We start from the raw sequence: 13,148 nt of genomic DNA on the forward strand, positions 1-13,148 counted from the left end.
TAAAGATACATTAATGGCATTACTTATTTTCGTAATGATTTGTTTTGTGTGTGTGTCATTTTCTTTTAGTGCCTTATTCATTTCCTGGAAAATGCAAACAGATGCTGAATTAAAATGATTAGAGGTGAATTTTTATAAATATTAAATATTATTATGTATTAAAAATCATATTACATTTTACTTGGTTTCTTTTGGCATACCACGCACATGCAGTCCAGCATTAGCCAATGAATCTTATGTTATGTAGAGCCATGTTTGTGCGTGAGTGTGTGTGTGTGTGTGTGTGTGTGTGTGTATCGTACTCCGCAGGGAATCTAATCCCCATCCCCCTCTCCTCCCCCTCTCCCTCTCTTCCTCTCTACTGCATTGATGCTATTGCCTTCCTCAGTGATGATGTCACTGCTTCAGTCAGTCTCAGCATCACTGCTCTAGGCAGCCGGCAGAGCCATTTTGGCTTCTACATTACAGGGCACTCAAAGATCTCTCCTCCAAGAAGCCTTCCTCCTTACAAGCAGGCCTCACCGGGCATCCAGCTACACTTTGCTACACCTCGCTGGAACAAATAAAGGATCCTGTTAAACAGGGGGAAAAGAAGATTGTTTTCGACATTTCAGAGGAAGAGCTCAAAAAAGAGAATTTGGGCAGCCAGCACAAGAGGCAGTAGTGGGAGCTGAACTGTAGAGTCAATAGCTGAGAGCATCAGAGGATCACCATCGTAAAGGTAAGAGTTTTTTCATTGTTCTAGAGGACAATGCAGTATTAATGAGGCTCTCTGTTTATTTGGTGTTGGGTCACCAGGGTGGGACTGCCGTGGGGTGCGGTCATTTAGAGCCTGTCAACAAATCCAGACATTATTATTATGACAGAGAAGTGTTTTTTGATTTGAGTATTGGAACAGATGTTGTTCATCATAAATGATCCTCTGTCCTTGTGTACATATTTCTAAGTGCGGGTGGAATAAATGCACTGTCATTCATTGTCTCAGGCTGGCAGCCACACAGTAATGTCTTCAAGATTGTACTAATGAATCACGATTTGAGAATTTACCAGAGAACAGAGAAATAATTATTATTTATACTTTTTTTTTTTTTTACAGGACACATTTTTTTTTTCATTGATATGGTTGCGAGTTGGGAACACACACATATGAAATTGCGTATGATTCCCACTGTGCAATAATAGCACTATCTTCTACATATTATGTCACGCAAATGAATGATTTATGTAGATTTGTTGACACTTAAGAGCGCAATGACCAATGACAAAAAAACCTTGATTTTTCTTCCGTTATGAATTTATGATCTACACTGCAAAATATTACCTTAAAGGTATAGTTCACCCAAAAATTAAAATTCTGTCATCATTTACTCACCTCCAAGTTGTGCCAAACCTACTTTATGTGATCATATTTAAACTAACTGGTTATATTCAAGTCAAAAATATTATTTAACAAGTCTTACTTAAGTGTTACACAAATGACAGTAATTTTCAAGGGTCAGATCAAGTAAACAGGCTTAAAGGGACAATTGACCTAAACATGACAATTTTGATCAGTTCACCCAAAAATGAAAATCATTTACTCACCCTCATGTTGTTCCAAACCTGTATGAATTTCTTTCCTGTGTGGAACATAAAAGAAGATATTTTGAAGAATGCTAGTAACTTAGTTGCTGGTAGCCATTGACTTCCATACAGTAGGGAAAAATGCAATGGAAATCAATGGCTACCAGCCACTGTTTGGTTACCAACATTCCTCAAAATATCTCTTTGTGTGTTTTTGTATCTCCTTATTTTTGAGTGAACTTTCCTTTTAAGGCACTGTTTCTACTTGATCTGACCCCTTAAATACTGTCATTGGTGTAACAATTAAGAAAGACTTAAGTAATATTTTCAACTTGAATACAACCAATGAATTCATACATTACCCCACTAAAGTACATTTTTTAGGTTACATGACAATATTTAATTAGGTTAATCACAAATTGTTTATAATAGACGTGAATAGGATGATTAATCAACATGTAATCCAAAATCCACAATCCAAAACAATTGAATAGTTTTCACTTCATCACCTAAATAATACTAAAAACTGCAGCTTTCTGACTTCTTTGTAAACGGACATGCTGCCTTTGAGGTTCATGTCAAATAGTCTAATCAGGGCTGCCCAAACTCGGTCCTGGAGGGCCGGTGTCCTGCAGAGTTTAGCTCCAACCCTAATCAAACACACCTGAAGCAGCTAATCAAGCTCTTATAGGCATACTAGAAACTTCCAGGCAGGTGTGTTGAGGCAAGCTGGAGCTAAACTCTGCAGGACACCGGCCCTCCAGGGCCGAGTTTGGGCACCCCTGGTCTAAGTAGACTAGAGAGTAATGAGAGAGACTGAACCCACTCCGCCACACCAGAATGTGACTCAGCGTGATATTAGTCTAATTGAAAAAAGCAGAATGCAGCTCACATGAGATCACTATATGTGCTCTTTCACATTTATTCAAGTAGACCTCTTAGTTACTGAAGCAAACTGCTTATAAACAGAAGTAGAACTTGTTGAAAATGAGATTGAGGCTTATAGGTCATAAATCTTCCCTGACACATAAATTGTACCTCCATTTTGGTCTGACTAGGAGACTGAGCTGGACTCAGAGTTTGTGGCAGCCAGCTCTGTTATCTGTTATTGTAATCCTAGGAAGCATACTGACATTTAGCCAGTTGTGCAATTCTTTTGTTGCTGCTGGGCCGAGTATCTCTCTAGATCCGTAGCTAACCATGCATGATCATTTTACGGTGAATTCATAGACACAGTCTTCCTCTTTGATCTGAACATTGACATATTGAACATTTTTCAATTTATTGTTTAACCTCATCATAAGTCACCACTGAAATCTTATTTTTGCTTGTCATGCCTGTCATCGCTTCATGCCATTTCTTTATAGATACAACAGAAATTATACTCATAGTTGCTATGGTGATAGGCAGCTAAGATTTACAGCCTTCCCGAAAGTAGATGTAATTTAATTTCCAATTGAGAATGGTCTAAATCAATATTTCTCTGCTCATATATAGTAATGGAGCTACTAGTAATATCCTCTCTTTTTTCAGAAGTGCTGCACATAGATGAAGGATAATAGATTTTACTGTAAATTCAGTGTATATTACATTTTTAGTGCATTGATCAATATGTATCAGTCAATTAGTAAGCAGTTTTTCATGTGTAATTATTATAATGTATATATTTAATAACAATATAACTATAACACATTATAAATGTAAAAATAATAACAATAGTAAACCAATAATTTATATTATATTTTATTTTATTAGATATTATATTAAATATAATATAATAGATAAAGATATAGATATTCCAGTTTTTTGTTTGTTGAAATCGGTGTCGTCATGTTTCATTTCTCTCTTTGCAGGTGTGAGCAGTGACCTGGACTTTTAAAGGAGTGCTTTCCGCACACACGCAGAGGCACCATGGCAGGGGCCTCGGTGAAGGTGGCGGTGAGAGTCCGTCCCTTTAACTCTCGTGAGACCAGTAAAGAGTCCAAGTGCATCATCCAGATGTCAGGAAACACAACCAGTAAGTAACCCAACTGCACCTGACATCCAGCAGTTAAATCACTAAGAATACTCAAAACACTCAAGTTTAGAGAGCATGACTTTTATTGTGTGTCTTAATGTTGTTTTCACATGCGTGTGTTGTGTGTTTATGGGCCCTGTCTGAGTGTTTGACCTCATTGCATGGATTTCATAAGGGCAGCCATTTTGAGATGTTGTGGGACAATAGTTTACTGATCAGTGAACTGGGGGCGAATAAACTCACCAAATCTAATCCGACATTCATTTCATAGTCGGCCATTAATCTAATGTGGCTACAGAAATTGAGAGTTATTAAAACAGAGAAAAAAATAGAGGGATGTTGCAATTAACTTACTTTATGACAACTGACAAGCAGCAATGTCAACAAGCACTACTGCTGTAATTACTAGTGATTTTGGTTTGCTGTTTTTGACAGTTGTCATGCAACCACTTGTTTAGCTGGTAGGGTGTGTGGTCATTTTCAAAGGAACTAATGAGGAGACATCATTTTCTTTGTAAAGGATGTTGTGTTGTAAAGGATCATAAAATCAAGACATCTTAAATGGTTAGATGAGGTAGAAGATATGTGTGTGTGTGTGTGTGTGTGTATGCTTGCATGGTCTCCAATTAAAAACATTAAGTTATATCCTAAATGGTCACAAGAGGGGACCATATTTTGTTGTTGGGTAAACAAGTGAGAACAATAAAACTACATAGAGCCAAGGGTCAACTATATAATGAAAGTAGATTATTTAACTGAAAGGTACAACTATGCTCTTAGGACAAGAGTATTTATCATAATTGTCAGCTTGGGGCAAGGTGTCATATGTGTTTTACATGTTGCAGTTTTATATAATTTACATAAGTTTTGATTTTGAGTAGTATTACAGTTTAAAATAACTGTTTTAGATTTTTATATTATATTATATTATATTATAGGGTTGACAACAAGCTTGAAAACATGTTCTACAGGATTTTGGCAAAAGGTCAGTGAGTGTTTAATGAACTGTTCCTTTTTCATGGACAGTAATTGTTTTTGCAGCCAAGACTTAAATGTATGTGCCTGTTGACTTGATAAAAATGAACTGTATAAAAATGGTAAGAATACAAAAGTGATTAAACTAGTCCTGGTCGCCACTTTATTATTATTTTTCCTTTTTATCCTATAGTGTGCTCTAGAATGTTACAGATGGGTTAAACATATTAAGAATATTATTTTAAATTGGAATTTGGATATTGTAGTACTCCTTTGTAAATGCCATTTTTACATTATGCAATTTTTCAATAATGTCATGCAGCAGATGATTTCTTGGTTCTTAGCGTGTGAATGTGCTCGAAGAATTGAGGGAACTGATGGTTGACTGGAGAGAGATTTGATTTCTAATCTGCCTGGCTGGGCGAAACCATTGGTCAATAATGGATGAGAGCTTGTGAAATATTTAGAGTTTGGCCTAATTTAGCTTCCTCCCTTCCACCTTGTGTTGCTTCAGAAAAACAATGTGTCCACCGTCGTCTTTGTAGCTGAGGTAGTTTTTGATAGAGTGTTGATGTTTACATCAAATATTGAGTCAAAAACTAGAATGGGTCAAGAGAAACTGCAGTAAAAAGCCATACATCATTTGTTATACCTTTGTCTATTTGTAAAAACAAAGTGCACATACAAAAGGGTCCTGATGATAGCACGTGTAATATTACACCACAGTATTGTTGTACAGCTTAGGTCAAGGGTTTTACGAAGGAGATGCATTGGGCCTGGCAAATCTGTAAGCCATGTTGCTGAAGATATTTTTTGTTGTAAGGGCACTGAGCTAGTGATGCATAATGTAAAATGACATTGTTTGTAGAGTGATAACAGTGAAAGCCTAATACACTCAGTTCTTTTGTTTTAATGGGTCAAGACTGTGAACCTTAAATAATAGCAAAATGAGCCATCAAAAGCAATAACATATTCACTGTCATTGTAAATGGATTGTGCATGTCAGCCTTCTGTCAGATCTTTAATAGTTAGAGATGAACATCACTGCTCTTACAATATGTTTAAAATCACATCTGCCATTAACTCAAGTGGTAATGGAAAAAAATCTATACAATATTATATTGTAACAAAAATTGTAACTGTACATTTATTTGCCAATTACATTATTATAACATAGACACACACACACACACACACACACACACACATATATATATATAGAGAGAGAGAGAGAGAGAGAGAAAGAGAGAATGTCCATGATACAGTGTGATTATACAATTAATTACTGAATAATATTAATTTAGGTAACATTTTATTTAAAGGTGTCCTAGTTACATGTACTTACTATTATAATAACAATTAATTATGCATAATTACATGCAAGTAACCCTAAACCAAACCAAATCTTTACCCTAACCACATAGTAAGTACATGTAGTTAATTAATATTACTCAGTACTTATATGTATAATTACACTGTAACAAGGACACCTTAAAATAAAGTGTAACCTTAATTTACTTGTGCTTACTATAGGGTTTGGTTTAGGGTTAGTTTTTATGTAATTATGTTACATTTACTGTTATTACCATAGTAAGTACAGTACATGTAACACGTGTAACAAGGCCACTTTAAAATATAGTGTTACTAGGGCTGGACCAGAATATTCGATCATTCGAATATTCGTTCGGTGGGTTGACATTCGATTTTCAATTTTGAGATTCGAATATTATTTTTTTTTTTTCTCGAACACCTGGCATCCCCCGCGAAACGGTTCTCATTCGCGCTTGAATATGAATCGCCCATGAGTGAAGGTCATGAACGTCATGATTCAGTTAATCTGGAGCACTTTAAATTGAATGAGGACAAGACAAAGGCAGTGTGCCAAATATGCGATTTGAAACTGGCCTACCACAACAGCACATCAAGTTTGAAAAATCACCTGAGTTCTGTAAGTAGTACGCCTATAGTATATTGTTGATGTAAAAAAAACGAGATGCTTTTATCCGCCAGTAATATTAATCAGTAATTTTACACATGATAAAAACGTGCACTTAATTTGCTTGGAAAATACTTGCGAATACGGCAGTCATAAAAAAACGTACAGTAGCCCAGCCTAATAATAATTTGTCTATATTAAATGTATTGCTCTTAACAGACCTGTGTTTTTGTATCACTAGTGCAGTGTCCGTTCTCGGAGAATGTAAGCCCTGCCAGCGTGAGGCACGCCGCTTCCCGATCGCGCTGTTCTGTAGTTTAAGTTTATTAATTATGAACGTGTCGCGTGTCCATATTGCACCAAAATGCGACACTGCACTCCCTTGGGTCCGCAGCAACACACCCCCCACGCGTGAAGTCGATTGGATGAACGGTTCTCGACATAATAAAAATGTAAACAGACAGACAGACACACAGAGATTCCTGCCTTTATTACACTGTGTCTACACCGGACGCGACAGTTGCTGAGCCGCGCCCCAACAGCTAAAGTCTGTCTACACTGGACGCGAAAAAGCGACCGTTGAAAATCATTCGAAATTTGTGTCAATAGCCTACGTCATAAATAGAACGCAGCAGCAGTTTTCTGTCTGGGATTTGTCATGTCGCGCCGCGCCGCATCCAGTGTAGACAGCATCACTGATTATAATGAGTTCTATAGTAGTTTGCCGCGCCGCGCCATTCGCGTCCGTTGTAGACACGGTGTTAGAGAGAAGAATATGTTCAGCCCCCTCCCTAGTGTTACCTTTTTTCCATATTGTCAGTATCCCCAATCATTTGTATGTTTCAGCATATATCCAAACATACAAATATGTGTGTGTAAACATGAATATCCATGAAAATCTGTGAATACTAATGAATCCAGGCTGTTCTATTTGACATTTTTTGCATATGACATTAAGTTTACTTCTCACTCTGTCATAAAAATATTTAACATTACTCTAACCATTTACAAATTAATTCTGGCATACTTGCAGACATTAACACATCTTGACGCATTGCTAAGTTGAAAATTTAAAGTGGATTCAAATGCACATCTGGCATGCCTAATTAAGACAATTTTGATTAATATTACATAAGAAATGTTATGTAAAAATAAGATCTTGAAAAGATTATATATTTAATGAGTACATTCCAGTTTGTCATATATTATGTCCATTAGCTCTCTTAGATCTTAGTATCTGCTTCATCTGTGCTAGATTTTTTAATAATTACCTTTCAAATTTTGATGAATTTAATTGGATAATTGGATTCTAACCTGACTACCTTTGTGACATATTGTCTCAGCACTGCAATGCTGTAAGCCAGCGTACAGCACAGCATTCATTTGAAATGCAAGATTACCTGCACAGACTGCCTGTGTGGTTTGCCTGTGTCTGTTCAGAGTCCATTCAAAGACATCTTTTCAAAGCTCTCAACACAATCACCAGGATGCTTCAACCGATCTGTATAAAGCCCCAGTGGAGTGGCGTAAGAGATCTATTCCAAATCTAATGTGAGAAACATTCAATTACTTAACATGTTTGACCTTCTTTTGATGTTTGTTTGTTGTTTATGTGGAGTTATGTCTTTGTGAATGCGTTCTGTAGGGCACTTTACTAGAATTGCAGAGGCAAAAAATGTGCTAATATGCATAAACACAAATGCAAACACATCTTTCTGAATTGTTTTGTAGATTGCTGTCCTTTGCTACTTTGAAAAGTAGACTTGGTGTTCGGCAAGAGGGTCGATGATGTCATGAAAGAGCCTTTCTAGTCAGCAGTAATTTGGAGAGAGGCCAGTCCCAGTCTTAATCTGAGGGTGTAAACAACTGCTTGCATTGTCACTGCTGCCAGCTTGAGATGGGTCAATAGCAGAGTTCTCACAAAGCTGCAGAATGGTGGAAAGCTAAGCGATTGACAGCTCTGACTGGTTTAAGCCACCCTACTATCACTGAGGCACCATTGGGCCGCTCACTCAAGTTCTTGTAAAAGAGTTTCCTTTTCATAGGAAATTGTCTCATTACCAAGTCACAGAAGATTTTAACTCTGGTCCCTGTGAGAAAACTAATGTAAAATTCTGTCTAATGGCTTTGAACAGCAAAAAGTCTTCACTGACATGGGGTTTCATTGGTTTCAGTGCTGCTGTAAATTCTGTGTGATGTACTCAGTGATACTGTGGTTATACATGTGGAATATGTCCATTTAGAAGAGATACCAAATTATCCATTTGATAAAAAACTGTATAATTATGGAAATGGAGATACTTTAGCTAAGAGTTTAAGATAATCGATTGCCATGTTGATCAAAGTGCTAAATGATCCTCCCCTGATCACATCACTCCCAGAATTCCCTTTTCTTTGCTGATTGAGACTGGTGTGCATGGAGTCTTCAGTCTTTAACAGAATCCAGAACTTTGATTAAGCTAAAGCTGTGCTATTTTTGTGGTCCTTTGTGGATGTTACTTGCGATATAATCTCAGTGAGATCTTGGGTAAAAGGCATGGTACACTGTGTGGTAGGGATGTAACGATGCACCACGAGCTGGTTGAACATCGATACAAATATGTGACGAATCAAATCGGTTGAGATATTAAACGAATCGTGATACATTTGGGGATGGGAGTTGAAAAGAAAATACCATTGAAACTTTTCTAAAGACAGGGGAACTGACAGTCTTTAGAAAAGTTTCAATGGTATTTTCTTTTCATCTTAACTCTATATAATACATATTTAAAGTGTTTAAAAGCTCAGTGCTGTGCTTTGTTTACGGTGGTAACCAACGAAACTCTGCATCGCTGCTGTTCCATAAGCGCCACCTGCTGTCAGAGAGTGAATCTGCGTCTCATTCAGCCCATCTTCTGTTTTTTAAGTCAGACCATTCTGTTTTTGTTTAAAATGTCAAATTATACAATCTATTTTAGATTAAAAACTGCTTGTGCTGCATGTATTCAGCATCTTTGTTTGGATCGTGATTAAAGTGCAGTGGCTGCCTCTAATTTTGAATGGAAAGAGCACAGGCAAAGCCTTAGTTTGTATATATATGAAGAGATTTTTTTTGTCTCATTTGTTTGATTAGATTTGGGGTTTGTTTAAAAATTTCAATTTAGTTTTGTTATTTGACATTTCAATTTCACAAAGAAATGTGCAGCATTTTGTCCTATAGCAAAAATAAAAGGACGACTTTTCATTTATAATTTGTCTTCAATCTAATTTTGTTTTAAACAATCGTGAGAAAATCGTATTGTGAAATCAGTATAGTGAATCCTATCGCATCGTGAGTTGAGTGAATCGTTACATCCCTACTGTCTGACATCAGTGATCTTTTATTTCAGAATGTGTTGTACACATTTCAGGCAAGACATTGGTGTCCTGTTGACATGACCTTATGCAATATTTATGACAGCTCTTCATCAGAGGCTAAGATGCAGAGATTTATCGCATTTCACACTAATCAATCAAGGAATGAACATATTTTTTTCTTACAGCAAGAGAATTATTTCACAAAACCATGAGCATGTCACAGTAATTGATCAAAATTAAAAATTTTCCCTACAAAAAGATAAATATTTTATGATAAACAAATCAAAACAAACAGTCATCAGTTAGCATGTCACACTAACTGATCAAGGACTACTGATTTTCTCTACAAAAAGATAAATATTTTATGATTTTTCCTGAAATTTATCTCACAAATTTCAAAACTATAGAGTATGAAATCGTCTTAAACAACAGTGTGGTAGATACCAGACCATACCTCTCATAAATGTATTTTAGTGCATCTTGGTGAAGTAGTCTTCAGCTTCCTTGGCAGTTTTAATTAAGATTAGTCTTATCATATTAAAGGGGTCATATAATGTTGCTAAAAAGAACATTATTTTGTGTATTTGGTGTAATGAAATGTGTTTATGCGGTTTAAGGTTAAAAAAACATCGCGGCCTTGACTGAGCGGTGGCCGGGCTAGAGTGAGGAACGGCCGGCGGGCTTGAGAAAGGTGCGGCCGGCGGATTCGACGAAGGAACGGCTGGCGGGCTTGCGGCAACCACATGTGATGACCCCGGGCTGGACTCTGCTTCGTCCACGGTGAAAGCCGATCCGGCAATCCACAGCGCGAAGTTGATGTATTTCCTCAGCGACCAGCACGGATCAGCTCTAGGCATGACGAAGTGGATATCATCCTCTTTTGGAAGGCCAAACAAAGTAGTTTCGCTTTCACAACGAAACACACCACATCCACGACATGTTTTATTATAAGGTCACCATTCAACGTGACCTTTTGTTGACCTTTAATAGATGTACACACTGGTTATAGACTGTTACACACATTCATACTCAATGAAACCCAAAATCTCCATCTCACTGCACACACAAACGTCAGCAGTTGCCACGTCCTCCTCTGAGCATTAAAAGTGATTAAAAATCCTCCTCATTAGGTTTGTGCATCTACCGCTTCAGTCAGGACACTGATGTAACCACCCTTGCTGAGAAGAGTCATTATTGAGAGCAGAGGAAAGGAGAGATTATGAGAGGAGAGAAAAAAGGTTTGGTATTCACAGCATAGGACTATTATTGACGACTGACCTCTAGGGTTGGGTATTGACTGTTTTTTTTACGATACCGGTGCCAAATCGATACTTTTAAAACGGTACCGGAGCCTGAACTGATACTTTAAAAAAAGAGCCACAAAAAAAATGATGGATAACATTAAAGAACATTCAAAATATTACAAATAAATATACATAGCATTCATATGCTCCTCGGATGCTCTCATTTCCCGAGTTGTGCTTCCCTTACTCTAAGGCAAATAAATGTATTTCACGATCTGGGTCATTATTTAATACAAAACAATATTTAATACAAAACCACACATAATGTTTCTACTGTATCTCTGTCAATCACTCTGATATTTAGTTAAAATGAGTGAATTGACTTTTCGTTTCTTTAATCAGTTCTGTGAGTGACTGTATGGTATGCCACATGCACTGTAATATGTTTTATATTAAATATTAAATTTTCAAATGAAAATAGCCGCATGATCGTTTTATAAAGAACGCGTTCATGTGTGTTAAAGGGGTCCTATTATGCTCTTTTACACAGTCTTGATTTTGTTTTGGGGGTGTACTAGAACAGGCTCTCATACTAGGTTGTTCGAAAAACACATTATTTTTCACATATTTTACATTATTACAACACCTCTCTCCCCAGTCTGGCATGAACGGCTCGAATAGTTCCTGAATCAAATGAAGGCCCGCCTTCTGAAATACGAAATGTGCTGTGATTGGTTAGCTGGGCCAGTGTGTGTTGTGATTTGCACCACTCGGCGCCTGGTCGAGAAATGTCACGCCCCTTATAATAGCCGCCTGCGAGCTTCAGTGTAAATATTGCATCAATATCAAATCAATTTGAGCGCGATTTAAACCCAGATGATTGTAACCACTCTAAGTTCGTCTGCCTTGGGAAAGCTAGCGCGTCTACGACATAGTGAGAACACTCGTTGCCTTCTCTAGAGCAGCTCAACCAAGTCTCGTCCCATTCGTCGGTATTTGTGATATCACAAATCCCGTAAAATATGTGTTGTAGTCCAAACGAGTCGTTCGTTGTAGTTTTTGAAAAGTGATTTCTGTTAAATAAAATATCAAAGTTCGGCAAAAGGTGGGATCGAACCCAGATCTATCGCGTCAAAAAGCCAATGGCACGCACTTATCCATCTGCACCATTGGAGCTGATGATTTACATCCACTTTTAACTAAATGTAAATCGACACCCCGTATTTTTTATTCCAGCGTAAGGGCAATTCATACAATACATTTAAACTGAGCTACTTTAATACCATCTCCGAACTTTCTACCACGGCTCTGCTGTTCTTCGGCTGGTTCTTCCCTGTATACGTTGATTGACATATGTCTCGTCCAGTCAGCGGTGAGTAATCCCAAACCAATGGCGCTGTCTCAAACTATACCTACCTTTTCCGGTTTGTCTGATTTGTCGTTGAGTTTTCTGACTTGTTATTTTGTTTTCGAATTTGTCATTGTGTTTTCTGACTTGTTATAAATGTTCTCTGAATTGTTGTTGTGCTTTCTGAATTGTTATTTTGTTTTTTAGACTTGCATTTGCGTTTGTAATTTGTTATTTTGTTTTCAGAATTGTGATCTGCTTTGCACTTCTCGGCCACCGTAGCTTTCTGATTCGGTTCTAGTACATACCGGTTACATAGGTACCCAGGTTTCGGTTTTTCAGTACCCAACCCTACTGACCTCTTTAAAAAAGTGTATTAACAACCTAACTCATGCTGGAATATAACAGATCAGGAGCATGAAATCAGACACCCTGACTGCTATGTATAATTCAGGCAGTGGCATCTCAAGGTTAGCATCATTAGCACTGATTGGTTTGATTGGTTAGTGGACTCCAAACCCATCACAGTTTCCAGAATGTGACCTGCTTGGGTCCTAGCAACAGAACACTTACAATCGGCGCTACCATAGTGACTGTCACATAAATGCTATTTACTCAGGTGAATGTCGAATGTTGGAGACATTTGCGCAATAATAAAACCCAAAAACCTACTGAAGCATTAGGAATTGGTGTGTGTGCATCACACACACACACACACACACACACACA

At 37.4% G+C, this 13,148-nt stretch overlaps 1 protein-coding gene across 1 annotated transcript in view; it reads left to right on the forward strand.

The window, feature by feature from the left end:
• The first annotated feature begins 392 nt into the window (after positions 1-392).
• The window catches only part of LOC107696745 (kinesin-like protein KIF1A), a 74,117-nt gene continuing 61,361 nt past the window's right edge, over positions 393-13,148 (forward strand). The window contains exons 1-2 of the mRNA XM_016497226.1: positions 393-721; positions 3,417-3,580. Coding sequence (XP_016352712.1) covers positions 3,475-3,580 — 106 coding nt within the window. The 5' untranslated portion in view covers positions 393-721; positions 3,417-3,474. The remainder of the gene's footprint in view (positions 722-3,416; positions 3,581-13,148) is intronic.

This window comes from Sinocyclocheilus anshuiensis, unplaced genomic scaffold, assembly GCF_001515605.1.
Source record: "Sinocyclocheilus anshuiensis isolate Anshui unplaced genomic scaffold, SAMN03320099.WGS_v1.1 scaffold999, whole genome shotgun sequence".
NCBI lineage: Eukaryota > Metazoa > Chordata > Actinopteri > Cypriniformes > Cyprinidae > Sinocyclocheilus > Sinocyclocheilus anshuiensis.